The sequence below is a fragment of the Pleurodeles waltl genome, chromosome 3_1 (assembly GCF_031143425.1).
Source record: "Pleurodeles waltl isolate 20211129_DDA chromosome 3_1, aPleWal1.hap1.20221129, whole genome shotgun sequence".
Taxonomy (NCBI): domain Eukaryota; kingdom Metazoa; phylum Chordata; class Amphibia; order Caudata; family Salamandridae; genus Pleurodeles; species Pleurodeles waltl.
The window spans coordinates 364,893,716-364,914,380 of record NC_090440.1 but is presented as its reverse complement, the minus strand read 5'-3'; the positions used below and the strand labels follow the sequence as shown (position 1 = coordinate 364,914,380).

Here is a 20,665-nt window from a genome sequence, read left to right as displayed (position 1 = left end):
ATCTAACAATACCCTTTGTTACTTTATTTCTAGAACCAAAATGATTTTTGTTGCATTAAGTACAGTTTCAAAAATGTATCACTTTCAAGTATCAAATGCACTTTGTTTGAAGTTCACAGATTAAACAGTTTTCAGGTAAGTAATAATATTCAATATAAAAAGGCAGTCCTCTGGGGGTTTGGAGAGGTCCCTGATCCTGCAGGATGAGTAGTCTAGCAGGAGTCTAGAAGCTGCCGACAGGCTGGTAGGGCTGGGGCCTAGTTGGTTCTCGTTTGGAGTATTCATTGCTGGTGCGACTCTTAGAACCTCCTTCTTCTCTAGGTCACCAGGAATCTGAAAAGCAATGCTCAGGGGTGCCCGTATATACTAGAGTTAGGGGCATTACAGGGGTCAGAGGACAGTAGCCAATAGCTACTGACCGTGAGGGTGGAGACACCCTTCGTGTGCAAACTGGCAAGTGTTGCTGTCCCTGCAAGGGGAGGACGTGTGAAGCACCTCCACCCAGAGCAGGCTTTGTCCCTGACCCCTGACAGCACAAAGGCCCTCACCCCATTGGGTCAGAAAATTGTCTGGTGGTGGCAGTCTGGCATGGCCCGTCAGCCACACACACTAGAGAGATGAGTGAAATTCAGGGGGCATCTCTAAGATTTCCTCTGGGTGCATTTTTCAATAATCCAACACTAGCATCAGTGTGTGTTTACTGAGCTGATAAGTTTGATACCAATCTTCCCAGTCTTCAGTTAAGCCACCATGGAGCTGAGGAGATCGTAATGACAAACTCAATGCCCATGTACTCAATATGGCCACACTCCACTTACAGTGACGCTATAGGGCATACTGCTCATGCAGCTTAACCTCACCTTAGGTGTAGTGCACCCTGCCTTTGGGCTGTAAGGCCTGCTAGAGGGGTGACTTACCTATGCAACAGGCAGTGGTGTGTGAGCACGGCACCCAGGGAGGGGTTTCTCACCACCAACACATACAATCTGCAATGGCAGTGCGCATGTGTTTGGTGAGTGATCCCTTAGGGTGGCACAATACATGCTGCAGGCCTTAGGAACCCTCCTTACCACTGGTAGCTTTTACAAGGGACTTAATTGTGTTTAGCTGTGTGCTAACTGTGGAAGTAATGGTACAGTTTAGGGAAAGAACACAGGTTCTGGGGCCTGGTTAGTAGGATCCCAGCACACACAGTCAAGTTTGTATCATTCATATATATATATATATATATGTATATATATATATCTCAAAATGGGTACTTTCGTACAGACTGTTCCTGCTCTGGCCCCTCACCCTCTGACACTTTACATTGAGTTGGGAGGGGCTGTAAGCTGGGCCAAATAGACTTCCGTCTCCTGACTCCTGCATTTCAAAGATGAGGATCTGCCCTTTGTTGAGATACAAAATGCTACTTTTGTAACCATTGACAGGGTTGCTAAAGAGGCCATCAACAGAGTCGAGGACGTAGCCCCAGAAGCAATCCCCGACGACAGAATATCTAATGTGGTTTTTCATGTCATCGACGGTGATACCCGCGTCATCAGAGATGGTCTAGTCGACAACGATGATGCAATCATTGCAGTCTTCATCAATGACGTGGAGGGCGTCACAGGTCTAGGAGACTAAATCCTCAATGTCAAAATGGTCATCAAAGGGTTAACTTTCATCAATAGGGCTGTCGATGGATGAGTTTTCTTCTATGGTTCTTTGTAAAGTGGAGAGGGGGCAGAGGAAATGGTGGCAGTGTTCTGTTTGAGAGGAAGAAGGACTAATCAGCTCACCATTTTTATAGCCCTTATTTGCTTCTTATTGTACACTTGTGCTTGAAATCTGAGGTATGGTGGCTCTGCTGGGATGAGTGCTTCAGAGGTAATGCTCTGACTGGTTGAAGTTTAGATGCTTTAAAACAATGTCAATTGGCTACCAATGTCTTTTGTTTTTTATGAGGTATTAATGCTAATGCATGAACTATTAATGTGGGACTCTCACCATTATGACAGGGAAGACAGAAGCATGTGAATCTTTGAAAGATACAATACTAGAGAACTTTAGGAGTTAAAGATACAGCCTCTAAGTCTTTGATCTCAGAATCCATGTTAACTATTATGCTGGGATGCAGCTTGACACAGTAGTATGGTATTGCTCTTTGTAGTCGCAGAATTGCAAGAAGTAGCCTTGCCTCTTTTTCTCTCTAGCTGCTGGGAATGAACAGCATAGCAGGCTTTGTAAGCAGGTACTTGTCTTCTTAGTTACACCTTCCATGACATGAGCAAAACCGTCTGCTACAAAAGCATTGTTGATTCTTGAAGGTCATGCAGCAAGTCAAAGAAAGGCAGAACAAGTCCTTATGGTCATGCATCAGAGATCCCAGATGTCGCCCGATGGCACACACAAGGATGCTGGGTGACCCCCCCCACCCCCTTCCCCCACGGCATGTGTCACTACCAGTTGCACTCCCAGTGAAAGTCAGCCCTCATGGCTGCTCCACACACTGAGAACATGGCTCAGTGATTCCTCTTGGACATTCTCCCCAGCTGCAATCCTAGTTTTGACCCCTCTGCACTTGGTTGTCATGAGCCTTCCTGATGTAACTTTCTGATGAGCCTTCCTTTAGTAGCTTTCAGGGAAAGTGAAAAGAGCAGGTCTTGCTTGGAAATGTCCTCAAACATAACAGAATCTGCTAACGCAGCCCCCCTCCCCCACCCCATCAATCGCATGGCTGTGCTTCAGAAATATTCCGCAATCCCCTGCTGAACAGTCCAACTAGAATTTTTAACAGCAGCCCTGTCTCCATTCTCTCTCAATTCAGTGTCTTGCTGTTCCCATTTTGCTCCAAGAATGTGGGCAATACACCTTGAATGTCTGGGAAGCTCTATTTTACTCTTAATCTTGTGTCATGTCAAACCAGGATATAGCCAAAATGGATACCAATGGTCCCAGCAATCAGACATCCACCAGAACACTGAATCTTGCTACTATCATCACATCACATTCACATGCACTCCACATGTTCCCAGTATGTCAGCACAAAGGTCTGGCTGTCACATCCAAGCGTAACTTTATATGAGTGGGGCCGTTAGGCTGCACTTCCCTTGAACCACAAAAATGGGCAGTATTATTAAGCTACAGAAAACTGTATGGCGTCACATGTACTTTAAATCAAGAATATAGGTCAAGAGCAATAATGCTCAATCTCTAATCAGTATTACTGCAAGACCTTTTACACATGGACAAGGGTTAGATTGTGTGGAGTCCATGTGACCTAAGTAAGTCGGTGAGTGATAATTGCCCCGGACCATCAAACCAAACTAGCACTTAATCCCACATATATGCTGTAAGCCTCCTACATGTTTCATTACTCTCTCATCTGTGTGAAGTCATGCTTTCCGCCTCCACCCACCTCAGCAACCACTGTACCCACCTAACTAGGAGATGGAGCATGTGGGATTTCCAGGCCATCACAGCAACCAGGCTAGATTTATAGATTAGTAGGGCTTTGGGAGCACAAAAAGGGCAAGAAGGCTATCCACAGAGTTAAACACTCAATCAACTTGCCAGTGAATCCACACCAGAAATTGTTTATGTTGGGCACTCCCATACCAATGGGTAAAAAACCCTTCTTCATTCAAAGAACACCTGGTATGAGAAGAGGATGCTGTCCCAAAAATCTTCTTGATTTTTCTGGGACTTAGGTAGGTTTGATTGGTGACAATGACCCGGGCAGATTTATAGCAGTAATTTCTGGCTACTTAGTGTGAACATTGAAGGAATGCTTGCAATTCACTGTCCTGTAGCTCCCTTCCTAAATCTGTCAAGCTTATCTAAGTCAGTTTTAGTTGGATTGATCACTGCTCAATCCAACTAAGTTATTTGACCCCTACTATTGTCAACCATGTATAGTAATTGAAGGACTTGATATGTTTATGGTTTGTCCAAAGAAATGCCCCACAGCTTGTGAAATGTATTCTTTAAAGCCTCTTATTGCAGGAACTGGCCTGCCAGAAGCCTGTCCACCTTTTTCAATTTGTGAATGGATCTTAAGGTGCCCAAGGCATAATAGTCCCCCCCCCCCCCCCCCCCCCAACTGTGTCAATTCCAGCTGTGGCCAAATCACTTGAATTTCTCAACGTCTAATATGTCAGTGGACCCCTAAGCCCCATCAAAGGCTTGGATGGAGCATAAGTCAGGAGTGGGTGAGATTGTTGCAAGTACTTTTTGAAGCACTTCAATGCCACCCGCAGTAATAAAAATGTTCCCCTATGAATCAGTCCCTTTTGGGCTTTCTGTTTATTCAGCTAACCCTTCAGCTCTCTAGTTAGAAGAATTTTGTGAGCTCTATGTGTTTTATCCATCCATCTTGCCAACCACTGGAGTTCTGCATCTAAAAAAAAAAAAAAAAAAAAAAAAAAAAAAAAAACTCTAAATTAGATACACCGAGGCCTCCCTCCTCCACCAGCAGCATGTGCATAGCTAATGCTACCAACTCTTTCCAAACCAAAGATCATGGCAGACAGCAATTTTTCCAATTCCTTTGAAAATTATCTCAGTTCCAAAGCAGGGGGATTAGAGAATTAGTATAACAATTAGGAAAACATTACCATTTTGGAGAAGGCTGAAAGGATCATGACTGAGAGGGGAAATGATTGCCAAAGGGTTGTGCATCTCCTCGAAGCTGTTACCACCTTGTCCACATTTTCCTCCAATACATCAGAGTCTTTGTGATAAACCTTGCCTATAGGTATTAGAACAATCATGGTTTCCAAGTAATAACAAATGTTTGGAGCCCAGTGAGCCTCTCTGTCTTATGAGGGATAAAGGGGAACACACCCGGCAGAACACTTTACCTTGAGGGCCAATTTCCGATGAGGCATTATATTGTCCTAAAGTATTAAGGGCTCCTAGGAAATGGGCAATTCCAGTAATCCCATCCTCCAGGAAAACAAAGAAGTTGTCCGCCTGGAGTGAGAAGACGTGTCCGTTATCTTCTAGGACTTTGCCCCTCTGCACTCATCCTGGCAGCTAGGGGTTCATAGATATCGCAAAAAGCTTTGGGGATAGCAGAAACTCCTGCTAAGTTCCTCTGTGTACGTCAAAAGAGGTAAAGAAACACGTATTGCAGACCCTGGCTGTGGGACCAAAAGACAGTAGGTAAATGCAGCAGAGTTTGTAGTCCCCAGACCCTATTTGGTTCATTATTACTGGTAGGTATTGCCAGCTTCGAGCATCAAATACCTTTTCAGGGTCCACTGATAGGACTAATGGGCATTCCAGAGCACTGGTTGTGACTTTGAGGTCCCTGAAAAGGTACTAGATGTTCTTGAATCTATTTTGATCAGTAAAGACTAGTGTCTGCAAAAATGGGATACAATCTATTTAAATGACCTACATAATCTTATTGTTCTGACAAATCCAGCACAGTAAAATTATATGATATGAACTGCTAACCTAAGTATTATAAAGCAGATTTTTCCATTCAGCCAGCCTGCTCCTGTTGAACATCAGTACTTAATCACTCTTGTTGCGAGAAATGCCCTAAAAACTTTGTTTCCCTAAAAAGGTCAGACCTACATGAAAAACAGTACCAATAACGGCGGTCATTAAATGTGTCTATGAACAAATCAGTTCATAGCAGACTTCCTCGAAAGCAAAGGTTGATGAGAAAAAAGTCAATCCATCAGTGAGAAACTTCACTTTCTGAAAGCAGTAGGTGACACCTAATGGAATTCAGTTTCATATTTGAAAAAATAAAAAAAAAAATCAGTACTCACAGTGTTGAACCAAAACTTTACAATTGGTGCATGATAGAATGCGTAAAATTTCCGCATGATTGGAAGCCTTCGAGGTTTTGCCTGAATTTCAAGTTCATGCTTTGTGTCACTATTATCCAAGATCCTTACTTCTTTAAAGACTTCCTAGACAAAAAAATGTGATGTTTATTATACTGGAGAAAACATGCGATTACTGGATGCACCATAGAAGCAGAAAATATTGGCCAATTGGGCACTAAATAAATCATACATAAAACATTTACTATTAATCATCAACTAAAATACCATTTTTTTAATAGCATAACAAAGTTTATCGTAATATTAATAAAAAACACAACAATACAAACATATTTTCATAAAAGTTACAGAACATTTTTTTAAATATTTAAATTTAAAGGGCAGCACTAATTAAAAGATATGAAACGAATACAAAAACAGCATATTTTATAGTTTGTACAGTTTCGTATGAATCGTGCTCATAAGATAGCCACATTTGTTAATAAAGAACCTTTCAAAAATTAATACACTATAATATTGCCTCGTTGCAGACTCTTAGTCCTCTTTCCTTGAATGTTGAGATTCAGAAAGTTATTCACTGCTGGTTAAATTTTGGGCAGCAGCAAACTAGATGGGCAATGTTTTTGCAAGGGCACAGATGGGGTAGGCTCTGGTTAAAGAACGTTTGTTTTTGTCTGTTGGCTGTTTGAGCAGTAGCAGCACTTCCCCCTCCCTTTCTCCCCACTCCCCTCCTCAGTGTCTTGAGACCCTCAAGGGTGAGTAGTGCGCTTTACAAATTCCTAATTGATTGATTGATTTTGTCTCAATGGAGCGCGAACACAGATCTAGCTCCTTAACCTATCCTTGCCTATGTGGAGAGTCAAGATGGGGGGAAGCATCTCGCCCACTAGCACTTTCTAAATTCAAGGACAGTACAACAGAAGTATAGTGAAAGGAGGGGGGTTAGCCCACCCCTCATCCTCATCATTGGTTTCATGGGGGACCCTATGTGTTTCTTGTACAGGGTCAGAAAAATAGGTAAAAAGAGAATGGAGCCTCTGCTGATAGTTGCATAGCAAAAAAAGGTGTCGGATTATACTTAGGCGCCGAAGTCGCTGGTTGCTCTTTCGTGATTTTGTAATGCAATAGTCAACTTTGGACTGACACTGGTTTAGGTGCAGGCATCGTCGAAATTGGTACCAGTGAGGTCAGTACTGTCACCCGGAACCGGCATGGTTCTTCGGGCCGGTGTGGAAGTCTGTATTGAAGTAGGTACGGGCCTAGCAGTGGGTCCAAAGAAGACAAACCCTTTTGAGTGAGGACTCACCGTTGACAACCCAACTAGACCTGCCCCCTTTAACAGGTGGGGACCCAAAGGGCACATCAGAGGGAGTCAGAATTGCACCAAAGATTTGTAGCATGGATTTCTTGAAGGCCACTATTTGTTGTGGGGTTGAAAATAGCCTGAGGAACTAATTCTAAACCAGAAATTTCAAAAGGGTGCGATGTTCATCTTAGCACTCTTGTGCCTTCTCTTTGGAGCTTAAATGGCAGAAAGGGGTAGAGTATTACTCTGTCTTTTTGCACTTCTGCATGGACTTTGACATACATGAAGAGTTCCTGCTAGAAGCGGATTGTTCACAGGAATTGCCTCAGGACCAAGACCGGGCTCTCAACTCGAAGTGGGAGTGAGACCTGTGCTACCTCTTCATGTATTCAGTAATGCCGAGCTTCACCTTTCATTCCCAGATTTCCTTAGGATACATAAGAACAAACTTACTTTACGGCTTCAGAGTTGCAAAGCACTAAAGGCACACCTTAAGCAGGTCTGTGAATGGCATCTGCTTCCTGCAGTTGCCCACTAAACTCTGCAGGCTTTAGAGGGAGCATCATCCTACTAGTGTACTAACAGTTAGGCAAACTGTCAGAAACTGAAAAAATTGGAAGGAGAGCTCTGGTTCCACATCAGAAAGCATGGAATGCAAGACAGCATGTGGAATGGCCCTTATATGCGGCTCCATACCATCACTTTTGGTGCAGTACGGAGTCAACACGTAGCAGCACAATAAAACTCGCCATCGCACAGGAGTACTCCTATTGAAGTTTCTCACACCTTGATGGTGTCAACATCCTGCTCCACATTCCCCAGACCTCGAACTGCCCCCTCCCCCAAGACCTCAGCCCCCCCCAATACCACACACACTCCTTTGGGCATCCTAAACGGCGCACCATGACTCAACAGAATTTAGAAGAAATATGAACATATCACCTTCACCCTGGTAGAACTTCAAGCCTGCATCATCAAGCAGCTGTATAATTTACCAAGACATCACAACAAGCACCTTCGTGTATCTGGATCTTGCAACACCGCCAGCAATGATACCATCAGGCTAGAGAAACTGAAGCACAAAAAAGAAAAAAAGCACGAGGCCTTCTCTTATTTTTCAGCTGGTATCTGAAACATCCATGCCCATTCCAATTATGTTCCAATTTAGAAAAATTTAAGAAGATACACCACTAAATCACCACAAAGTAATAGCTCATCTCCAGTCTCAAAAGAGAGCTGTAGGACGCTGGCTCTCTATATGGTGCACTACAAAATGTACACAGTGCAGAGAGTCCAGTGAATCCCTAATTGGTTGACTGAGGCAAGAGTAGATAATACTAATGCTCTCTTTTGTGGTAGTGTGGGCGAGCAGTTAGGCTTATCAAGGGGCAGTGCAAAGCATTTGTTGTACTCAAAGAGGCAATATCTGAGACACACTAAAAAAAAAAAAAAAAAAATCCCAAACCAATTTAGAAAAATAACAATTCTTTTTATATAGGTTTTGAAAGCAAAAACTTTGTAAATGTGTAAGTACTGCTTTCGTTATTATTTCTTTCATATAAGTAGAGTTCAAACCTGTGCACCTTTGCACACAATGCAATCCTATTGAAGAAAAAGTAAACGATGCATAAAGGTAAGTACGTTTCAAGGGGGTTCAACTTCTGGGTTTAGAGACGTAGGGGCCCAAGGTCCAAAAAACTACCAGCAGTTCATTGAGAACTCCCTGAATTCCACCAGGAGCAGAGTTCTGGTGAGGTCTCGCAAGACACACAACGGAAAAGGAGGACCACCTGGAAACAGGCTGCAAAGGGGATCTTGGGGACAAGTCTGAGAGCTCCCAAACGGGGCGTAGGTTGCAAGAGGTCTTTGAGCAAGGGGGTACAGCCAGTTCTTCTGGACCTGGGCGACTCCTGTGCAGAGTTTATAGGGTGGCTGGGCTCTGTGCACAAAAATGTTCCTCGCAGTTGTGGGCCAACAGCTGGTAGTGGCAAAATCAAGACTGCTGGGACACATACAAAGTGGGTTTCAGTGGTGCTGAGGTTCAAAAGCAGCTTGGACCTGGTGTAGTGGGAGTACAGAATGGACTCTCACTGTTGGTGCTCAGTGCAGGGCGTTCAGTACACCTAGGATTGGTGCTGCACAGCTCCAGTTGGTCCTGGCGTCAGCACACTCAGTGGGGAATCAGTCCTGGTACTCCCAAACAGGGGTACATCCTCCTGGTCATCTGCGGCATCTGTCGGACTGGGGAACAGCAAGGTGGTGGTCTGGACTCTGCTTTTCAGTGCCTGCGGTTTGCAGGGAAGTAGCTTCTTTATTCCAAGACAAACTGTGATTTGTGAGATGCTGGCAGGCTACCCGAGGCTTTGGTAGTCACTCTGTTGCGACTGTTGAGAGAGGTGCCAGGCAGTGACTCATCTTTGTCCTTCTCTTGATCTGTCAAATCCGAGTTCCTGGGTTCAGTGGTGCCACATAAATACTCACTTTCGGGGGGTTACAGGGAGAGCTAGGTAGCAGTCAATGGGTTGCTTACCTTTAGGGTGACCACACCCTCTAAATGACCACTTCCGCTTGGAAGTGGGCATAACCCTGACCCTAAAATATGAATTCCGTCCAAACCAAGATGGAGGAATCTGAAAAGTGATGTTCACATCACCCGATCCACCTGAGGGGTGGGCCCGGCATCATGTGGGCACACCTCCTGATCTTACTAATTTACTCTTCTGTTTTGCGCCAAGCAGTGGGGTCAGGCCAGGGTGGTGGTCTTCTCTGCAATCTGGAGAGATCTGGGTCTCATAACAAAGGCGGGCTGGGCCTTCGAAGCTTCCCACCCTGGAATGTCAATCCTACCTGGAAGAGGTGGTAACACCTCCACCCAGAGCAGGCTTTGTGTCTAGCCTCCGAGAGCGCTGGCCCTCACCTCAGGTCAGACGTCTGTCTAGGATGGCTGTGCTGGTTCCGATCAGTCAGTCAACATACTAGCAGTCGGTTAGGTTTTCAGGGGGACCTCTAAGGTGCCCTCTTGTGTGCATGTATTAATAATTACTGGAATCAGTGAGGGTTTATTAATACAAGATGTTTGATATCAAACATCTCTATGTTTAGAGAAGCTATCATGTAGCTGGAAAAATCGTATTGACCAGTGTCCCGCAAATGTACTTATAATAGCTACCCTGCCCACTTACTATGTCTAAGAATCAACAAAGACATAGCAGGGGCATATCTGCTCCTGCAGATATGTCCTCACATGTGGTATAAAGCGCTCTATAGGGGTGACTTACAAATATCCAATGCAGTGGTGGTGAACCTGGCCCACAGTGAGACGTGACAGGTCCTGTTTTCACTTTTATTTGCACCAAGACCCACAGCCTACAATGGCAGCATTGTGGGCATTTGGTGAGAGGTCCCTGAGGGTGGCACAATTCGTGCTGCAGCTCTTAGGGACCTTCATTGGTAACCCAGGCCCTGGGTACCAGGGGTACCATTTATTATGGACTTACAGAGAGTTCTAAAGGCTGAGACAATTTGGAGAAACAATTGTACAATTTAGGGAAAAAGATCTGGCACTGGGGACCTGGTTAGCAGGAACCCAGTGCACATTCAGTCGAAATCACATCAGATACCAGGCAAAAAGTGGGGGCTAACCATGCCAAAAAGGGTGCTTTCCTGCAAGAGCCATGTCTCCAATTACCTTTTGACTTTATGTTTTGCTCTTACCGTGTGCAACGCTCCACTGCCTTTTGACTAGGTGCACTCTATGCAAATGCTCAAATTCAGGAGGATTCAGCAGCATTGCACCAGCCGCCGAATGAGACGCAAATCATAAAATTGTTAGAGATCTACAATTTTCTTCCTACTTTAAATTCTCTTGTGGGTTAGAAATATGAACAGTGTTCAGGCTGGTTTTCAAGTAGTCCCAAGAGTAGTTCATCTTCAAGGGTGTTTAATGACCCTCTGAGCGTCTGAGAACACAAGATAAACATTGTTAACCTATACCCACCTAAAGTCACATTTCCTTATATTTTTATTTTTAATAAATGTCTAAAACATTTTAATTACTTTCTTTTAAAAAAGGGGGGGAAAGAATGTGAGCAGACACCACAGCCTCACAGTTATGAAAAATGGACTGTCACAGGGGCAGTGGTAGGTAAAAGTTATTTTCTCTCTTTGTGGAATAACAATCCTGAACACTGGGTTAAATGCAATTAACATTCTTGATCATACATGGAATGTGGTAGTTGTGTTCACAAGTGATGTTGGGAGAGGAACCAGCGCAGCTGTCAGATAAATTGAATTTAGCATCTTCTATATCCTGGCTGCTACTCTGTTTTGTCTCTCTCTCTCTCTTAAGAGAGAGAGCACGCGCGCGCGCGCGCAGAAGAATACAGATCGCTTGGCTTCATCCTCTGAAGAGCTTAGCATGGAAATGCCTACCGCTTAAAATGTTGCCGGGGTGTGGGACAGAGGATGGCTGAGGGCTGTTACTCCCTTTCAGAAGGAAGCAGGGTTCTCGCTGCTACTGCTATTATGAAGAGATGTGGGGAAGCTCCAAAACATAGGTGCAGAGTACTGCTAAGGTGGACTAAGCTTCCACCAAAGCCTAAGGGCAACAGTACTCCTATTAACCTATGCAACCACTCCAAACTGTTGAATGCATGATTATGACAAGGACCAGCGTTTGTCTGGCAGTACGCTGTACACACCTTTGTAGCCTACCTCTACTCCGAAGCACCAATATGGTCCAACCACCTTCTATACTGCATTGTGGAACACCATAAGGGTGCGCTTCTCCTTTATGGTCGATTCACTCAGAATAACATGAAGTGGAAGCCCACAAAAGGGCACGCGCTCACAGCCCTTTTGGAAACAGACCATTCACCAGCCTTCATTTAATTCAATAAGCAAGAGCATAATCTCAAATTAGTATTCTCTAATGCATATAAATAGGATATAAAACAAATGTTTTAGTAATGCATTAGGCCACCACCGTGTGTTGTTTCATAACATAGACCTCATTTAGGAAGATTGGAGCTTTATAGTAAACTTACTGCATGATATCAGGTACAGCAATGCACACGCTTCACTAGGTAACAGTTCCCAGTTATTCATTAATCTGCTGGACATAAACCAGTTGTACATACAATTATTCTCCGTCTCCCAACCACATGGCTCTATGACTGTTGTTTTCAACAGAGGGCCTGCTCTTAGTTGTGATGAAAAGACCCTGATATAGGTGCTATGCAGCAATTTTTTGGAGTGGTCTGCCCCAACTGTCACCATCATCCCTTAGCATGGACACGGGGAAGTCAGTGGGGGACCCAGGAGCCTACAGGAGGGAATCATCTGCCATGTCCATTGTCTCATCATCTCAGATCAGAGTGACCCTCTGGGTGCCAATCCTCCAGTCGCCAGGCCTGCGTCTGCCCCACTTTCGAACATACTTCCACTCCAATCCCTGTGTCTGGGAATGATACGTTCACGCACAACCCCACAAGGAGAGATAATGGGTTTCTTCTTATCCCTGTTGGTCTTAACAGTACTGAGGGAACTCTAATTGTGGACTACGGGTCGTAGTCTGTGCATGAGCTGGCCAGACAGTTTTGGCGTCGAGATTGTGTGTTTCTCCTCCTCCTGTCTCTCTTAAAGTATGGGGATATGCCCCACCACAATCCTGCACACAGCCTGAACTCACCAGCATGTAGCCGTAAAAAAGACCAGCGTGAGGCCACACTTCTGTGACGCACCAATGAAACTAATGTTTCCCTTTGTCCATTGGCCTTTGGGGATGGAGCTAGTTGTGGAAAATGGTGAGGGCAAGCTATTCCTGGCATGTGGGACAGGACACGGACTAGATTCCAACACAGACTACTGGAGGGACGGGTCAAGCAGAGAGGATGCAGATAATAAGCGTGCCTGCAATGTACCCAAAGGCAGAGCCATATTGGAGAGGGTGATTAGCATCTGATATTCAAACTGCAGGGCGGAGAAGATGGGGGCAACAAAGTGTCTCAGCACCGAAGTGTAGGGGAGGCGCTATACTCAGTCTTTTGTTTCCACGTTAAATGACTTCATCTTGCAGTCTATTGGAGGATCACTTTCATTGCTGGAGAACAAATTCAGGGGAGTCTACCATAAATATCTGTCAGTTGTACGGGGTCACTAATGTAGAGAGCTGTATAAGAGATAGGGAACACTCCCTGAAATCCACCTAGCAGATTCGATAAAGCATCTGGAGGATGAGGAGGGATGAGAGTGCTGAACATTCAGCATGTCATAAGCTTACTAGAACGAAAGGCAGGCCTGTGATTGAAGGCATTCCAAAACACAAAGCCACCATCCTAGATGCCAAAAGGAGGAGTTGTCAGCATGTTTCATTGTCAAGCAGGAATACTTAGCCCTTTCATAGAGGATCCCTTCTCGGGTGCTGCTGTGGCTCTATGTCACAAGAGTACTGAATTACATGGACCATGATAGCATCCTGCATGTGGCTCCGGCAGAACTCTCCTGGATGCACAAAATCTCGATTCGTTTTACTACTTCCTGTCTGGAATTGCTAATTGCCTTTATTAATATTATTATTTTGCAGTCAGAAATCATGAGGTCCAGCTGAGGAAATGAGCTGGGATGGAGAATGGATTCGGAAGTGGGCAGTTTTCGTATGGGACTGTAGAGGGGTGGACATGTTAAACAGTTTGTTAACTGTACACGGACTGAACTGGGTGTGAGATGCTTCTTGGTTTGAAGTTTGTGATGTCGATTTGGGGATGGGTGTTCGCTTTTATGGATCAATTCTGTTTATTAAATCCACAAGTAGTCAGTATCGTACACAGCTGGTTGCCTACAAACCGGAGGCGGGCAGCGTCTTAAAAACAATCAGAGTGGGAGAATATCACAGCTATCCGCCTACAACCCTGAGGCCAGCAGCGTTGTAAGTAGGGTTATGTAAACTGTTCAATTAACCTTAAAAATGTCACAAACTTAAGAAAACATGTTGATTGATGGTCCGGTGTGGGGATCAAGCGCAATAGTTTGAGATAGGAAAGACAAGATAATTCTCTGAACTCGATCGACAGGATATGTATGAAGGGGGCCCAGTCTGAGGCATTAGTCTTCTAGTCGCTGGTCCAGGGCAAGCGATAGTCGCTCCATGCTGAGTATATGCCACAATTTGTGCAGCCAGGTGTTATACTGGGGGGTTCAGTCGGTGCCTTAAGGGGCAAGTATCACCTGATGTGCTGCTCCCAAAGCTAGAGCTATTTGCTTGCCCTGACGAAAGCATAATGGAAATATCAGAGGGTTGGGAAGTCCTATAATTGTATAGGTAGGGAACCGTGGGATAAAGGTGGAAAAGGCCGTATCAATGTCATCCAGCATGCGGGTCCAAAAGTGTCAGAGTTTGGGGGCAGTGCCAAAGCAAGTGAAGAAGGGTGCCCGTATCACCGCGTCCACGCTAGCATTCTTTGAAACTGTTTGGGTTCCAGGTGCCAGGCCAGGTTTAAATACCAGCACAACAGGATCTTATAAGCCGTCTCAGAGCTGGAGATATTATGGTCTGAATGCCATGCTCTGTAGTGGGCATCAGCCCACTCTTCGTGGGATACGGACCGGCCTAGCTCTGCCTCCCAACGCCTCTGTCCTGGGGTGCAGGAGGGAGCCTTCGCATTAGAAAGGAGTGTGTGTGGCTCAGAAATCAGGCGTCTATCAGACTTCTTCTGGATTATCCATTTCTTGAATGGCGTCAGGGCCCTCTACGAGTTCGGTCTCATGGAAGAGTGGAGCACACAGTGGCGGACGGAGGTATGGAACCCTATCTGTTCCATCCAAACCATAGTCTTCCTTGAGTTGGTCAAAGGGGATTATCCCCTGGGGATCGAACAGGCAGCCAATGCGTTTGCAACCCCCTTCTCGCCACCTTGCGAACCGGTCCACGTCCAGTCCTGGGGTAAACTCCGGGTTACCCAGGATTGGAGTCATTTGGGAGGGAAAGGTTGTTAGACCACCTCTTACCACCACCACGTCCCACACCCAGAGGATGGCACTTACTACAGGCTAAGAATAGATTCCCTATGCCTCTTGGGGAGCCAGGGCTTTTTCCAAATGTGGTAGCCGGCCACCGCCTGATCCATGAAACACCAGTCTTTCCCTGTAAGGGGTCTGCTCCATTCTACTAGGAACCAGAGTTGTGGAACAGGTTAGTATTGCTCGAAGGAAGGCATGGCAAGTCCCCCATCCAGTGTGCAGAGATAAATTAAGTGCCAAATAAATTCGGCTGATATCGGCTTGCATGGCCTGAAGGGCCTTTTTAGGCAGGGACAATGGTAAAGCTTGGAAGAGATAGAGCATGCAGGGCAGTGTGGTCATCTTAATGGCCGCAATCTGGCCAAACCAAGAGATCCTCAGGCACTCCCAGGAAGTTACATCTGCTTTGACTAATTGAGCCAGAGTGCTGCCAAGTTGGATCCCTAAGTTAGGTACGTATGAGGGGGCCCATTCAAATGGAAAGTGGTTCCTTATGGCATCTACAGTTCGGGCAGGCAGAGAGAGATTTAGAATAAGAGATTTTTGCATTTTGACATTAAAGTTGGGTAGGTGCCAAATGTTTGGAATTCGGAGATCGGGGGGGGGAGGTCAGTGGGTCTGAGATAGCTAATATGACAATATGAGCATAGAGGATGATAAGGTGTTTGCTTCCGAACTAGATTCCTGTCTGGGTGCGTTAGAATGCGTTGGGCCAGGGGCTCCATACAGAGCGAAAAGGAGGGGGCCCCCCCTTGATTGGTAAGGGCGAGGAGGAGAGCCTGTTCAACCTCACAGTGCCCTGGGGGAGCTGTAGATGCTGTGTATCCAGCCTCAGAACCCGGGGCCATAGCCGAAAATTCAAGAGTCTGGTGCAGGTAAGGCCAGGGGACCCTGTTGAAGGCGTTCTCTGCATCTATAGAGGAGGAGGGCTTCTTTTGGTGATCAAGCTATTTTATCCATCAAGTGGAAAAGATGTCTGGTGTTGTCCCCGCACTGACACGTAGGTATGAAGCCCGCTTGGTCGAGTGATATCAGACCCGCATAAGTGGACTGAGGCAATGGGTCAGAATGGCGGAAACATTTTTGGCATCCACATTGAGAAGGGATATGGGCCTGTAGGATCCGCAGAGAGTGGGGTCTTTGCCAGGCTTACGAATGATCAACATTGAAGCTTCCATCATGGAGTCTGCAATGGTTTCGGATGTTGCAAAAGAGTTAGAGACATGTGAGGACCGGGGCTAATTTGTGGCAAAATGTCTTGTAGAATGTGGGGAAAAAGCTGTTGGGGCCCAGAGATTTCAGAGACTTAAGGCAGGTGATTGCGGAGATTACTTTTTCAATGCGAATGGAGGAGTTGGGAGAGTCACCTGGCTTAGTATGAGAGAAGTGGGGTAAAAGTGCATGAGAATAGGAACTCAGACGAGTCGATTGGCACACCTGGGGTCTCAGAGTAGAGGGATCTGAGGAAATGATGAAACGCATCACCAATCTGCAAGATGGAATGCACCTCTGTGTGGGAATAGGGAGGATAGCTCAGATGGACCAAGACTGTATTTTGGTCCGCAGGCGGTGGACTAGCAGTTTACAGCTGCGATTGCCTCCCAAATAATACTTGTGCTTGAGGCGGCCAAGGGCATATATTTTGCTCTGTCCAGATCTAATCCCTTAAGAAAAGCACTAGTGTGTTCAAGCTCTCTTGATATACACGATACTCCGGTGCACTTATGGATTGTTTCTAGCACCGTAACTTTCAGTTCTAGCTCTTTTTGTTTCTCCCTCCAGAGATGATTTTCGTGAGCTGAGAGGGCGATGAGCTCTCCCCTGACCACCAGCTTCAGCGCTTTCCCACAGGAAGTCAGGGCAACCTGGCCAGAGTCATTGATTTGCGGGAAGTCAGTGATAGTTTTCGAATGGCAGTTACAGTCATGGTGTGTTTAAGCGGAGTCTCTAAGATGCCAGAAGGAATGGACAGCTTGTGAGTGTTTTAGCTGCAAGGTGAGACTAAGATGGGCATTGTACGAGTGATCTGTGCTTGTCATTGGATTGCTAATGAGTTGAACAGTGGGGGCCGCAAAGTAGTAGTTGATGTGGGCGTATATTTTATGGACCTCAGAGTAGTCTGTGTAATCTCTTGCAGTGGGGTGGAGGGTACGCCCAGACGTCTGTAAGGCCAAAATCTGCAAGCCATCATACACACTGTGGAGATAAGTCTCCTATTTGGTCTGAGCGTTGGGCTGAGGGGTCAGAGGCATCATCAATCACTAAGTTTAGGTCTCCATCTATTAGGATGGCCGCATCAGGTGACTAAAGTAGGGGCAGGGGCACAAGCGCACTCAGGAGGAAGGGCTCCTGACTTTCATTGGGAGCAGGCTGGTGTGAAGTGAAATGACCCTACTCGAAGTCGGTAGGCTAGGCGTCAACTTTGATCTCAGAGTTTTGAGACAATGTCGCACCTGAATCGAGAAGACAACAGTATGACCACCCCACCTTTCTTAGAGGGATCTGAGGACAACAATTGCCTGGGGAACCAGGAGGAGTGCATGTGGGGGGTGTCCCTAGCCAGCAGGTGGATTTCCTGTATGAGACATATGTCACTACCGGAGCACTCTACTGGGCTGTTAAGGCCTCTAACGTTGAGGCTAAAGATTTTTAGATCCTAAGTCATGACTTGCTGGTGGTGGTAAAAGCATGCTCAGGTCTGACCCATGGGTGGAAGGGTCTACAGATTCTGCTGACCCATCTCCCTCCAAGCCCAGAAATTGAAGGCATTCCCCATGTAAGGTGGAGAAATAACACACTTAAAACATTGAAAAGTAAATAACATCAAACCTAGTATAACACTTAGAAGAAGTCTCTGGTTGTCATCTGGTGTAGTTGAGTCAATGGAAGAAGGTCGACAAATCCACAGCAGCAGAGACCAAAGGGTTCGTCCATGACTTAGTGCCTAAGACCCCATTTCTCCACCCGCCCTGTGCCCCATAGCCATTGGGAGCAGTAAAGTAGGAAGGGGTGACCATCCGCCGTGTGGGGCCTTGGTCATTTATCATCTGTCGCCAGAGTTTGAAGCACTGATTGACGTTATTTAATCTGTTTGGCCCAGTTAGGGTCCCCCCCAGCCCTGCACCAGCATGCAGGATTAAGCTTGTTGTTGGCCGTAGGACTTTCAGGGCTGTTTGGTGCAAGATCCGTTATGCCCAGAAGGCTGCAGGCCTCGGTAAGGGCTCTCAGTTGAAGCAGTTTGCCATTATGACAGAAGATGAGTCTGAAGGGATGGCACCAGGAGTACAGGATTCCTGCCTGGCAGAGATGGGCTGTGACAAGACAAAAATCCAGGCACTTTTGAGTGTTATAGCAGACATATCATGATACAACACGGGGGAGTGGCCCCTGAACTGTTGCAGGTGATCCTCCCTTGCTTTGCGGAGGATGGTTGTCTTCAATTGGAAGCCGTACACACGTCTGGATATCGACAGGTAGATTATTATTAGGTCTGACAGGGCCCACTCGATTAACGCGGTCCAGCTGGATGTCTGTGTCCTCTGGGGATTCCAAAATGTGGCTAAACAGGACTCCTACGTATTCTCTGAGGTCCATTTTTGGCATGTGATCGGACTCTCCTAATCCTCACATTGTTCCGCCTCGAGCTGTTCTCTAGGTCTTCAGTGTAAGTCTGCAGTTCGACATGTTGTTCCTTCAGGCAGAGGATCTCCTGGCGCAGCCATTCCACCTCTTCCTTGTGTCTGGTTTTGTGGTCCTCGATGGTAGATACTCTATCGCCGATTTCTTCCAGATTCCGCCACACGTCTCTCAGGTCACCAACAGATCCTTCTTCACCGCCTGTATGTCGTTGCAGAGGGAAGAGAGAAAAGTCTCCATGAAAGACCTGGTCTCTGGACCCTCCTGATCCTTTTCAGCTGAAGGAAGGTCGGAACATCAGGGAGGAGGCTTGCCATCTTCTGAGGTCCCAGTGGGTTTTGTGAGCATAACCTTGATGGTGCAGTCCTTTTTGGCCCTGGAGGAAGACATGATGGAGGCCCCCAGGGAATTGCACTCCTGTATGAAGTAGAGTTCACAGGTAAGGCTGTGGCTATCAAGTGAATGGGTGGTTGTTCCCTCAGCGATTGGAAGGGCAAGGTTGTGGAGTTTGTGGTCCGTGCCCTCTGGGCTTGTCATCGGGCCCCGCGGGTGCAGGAGTAGAGAGATGTCAGGGGGTCACTCAGATGGGGAGCGCACTGTCAAGGTGGCCATTTCACTCCCTGCTAAAGTCAAGGGCCATGTAGCTTGAGCGCTGAGTATATCTTAAGTGAAAAGGCAGGCCCCGTGCTTCGGTGGTCCCACCAAGTGAGGTAGGACCCCCAACACATGTCCCATGGTTGGGGGTACCGCAATGCCAGTCTGATCGGGCACTCCGCAATGCCTGCTGTTGGTGTTTAGGAGCCTTTGACTGTCCGAGGTCGGGGGAGGTAAAACTTGTGCCAGGCATGCTGTGCAAGTGGGCTTGTGCAGTGTAGGAAGGAGGGACCGTGTCTGCTCCTCAGGTCTCCCTGCGTGCTGTGCTTGCTGCATGCTTAAGGTGCTGCAGGCAGTGGCCCTGCGGGCCCGCCCCCTCTGTTTGATACTTTGGGGATGAGTGTGAAGAGCAGGCGGGAGCACCCTGGGGACCCAAACGGGTGTTGAGGCCTGCCACTGATGAAGGTAGTTCAGGAGGCTCCTGAGATGGTAGCAGCAGCCGTGGGTTGGTGCATGAAGGCACATACCTCCTCCCTGAGTCGGAGGTGGTGCACGTGAAGGGAGGGTGGACCCAGTCAATTTCATCTGGTAGGGAGCCGAGGAAGGTCTCCACTAGTCTGAACTTGGCAGGTGGTGGCCCTTATCCTGCTGACGCAGTGAATTGGGATTCAGGCAAGCGCTGGAGGTTGGGACCCTGTGCACTTTCCTCGTCACTATCCGCCCCCTCCCCACCGGCGGGAAAGTCATCATAATGCTAGGGGCAGAGCCAATGAGATGCAGGCAGGGGTGGCCTGAACCTGACCCATCAGCTGCCGCATCAGGAGGGGTGGCGCTGGGTGGGCGAGACAGCTACCCACCCTTCCAACGAGAGCGGCCCAGAGAGAGGAGGAGGAGGTCCAAAGTGTGGGCCGCGGCCCAATGCTGGGTTGTGGGCGCTGCCTCCAACTTCAAAATTGGTGCCCGCCATAATGAATTTCTGCGCACCTGGGGAGAGCTCCCATTTCTGGCAAGGGCGGCTGCTGAGAACTTTGGTGGGCGCGCAGGTGCTGCAAAGGCAGAGGTAAGTCGCCTAGGGCAAGGGCACTCGTGGGCGTGCAAGGGAGGTGGGCTGATGGAGGCTCTGTAAGTAGCGATAGTTGTGGCGAGGAAGGAGTGATCGAGCAATATGTCTTACTCGACTGCCATCTTGGCCACGCCCCCCTGGGTGTTAGCTTTTAGAGTTTATGTTGTTAGAGGCTTTAGGAATTCCTAGGGATTCAACAGAAACTGACTGCATGTTTGTTCCACAAATGCTCATGTAGGGTGACAAAGCATGGTAATGTTTACT

At 46.8% G+C, this 20,665-nt stretch overlaps 1 protein-coding gene across 1 annotated transcript in view; it reads right to left on the bottom strand.

The window, feature by feature from the left end:
• Nucleotides 1-20,665, bottom strand: part of TRPM7 (transient receptor potential cation channel subfamily M member 7) — a 1,269,618-nt gene that overhangs the window by 594,080 nt on the left and 654,873 nt on the right. Inside the window, exon 19 of the mRNA XM_069222535.1 lies at nt 5,769-5,912. Coding sequence (XP_069078636.1) covers nt 5,769-5,912 — 144 coding nt within the window. The remainder of the gene's footprint in view (nt 1-5,768; nt 5,913-20,665) is intronic.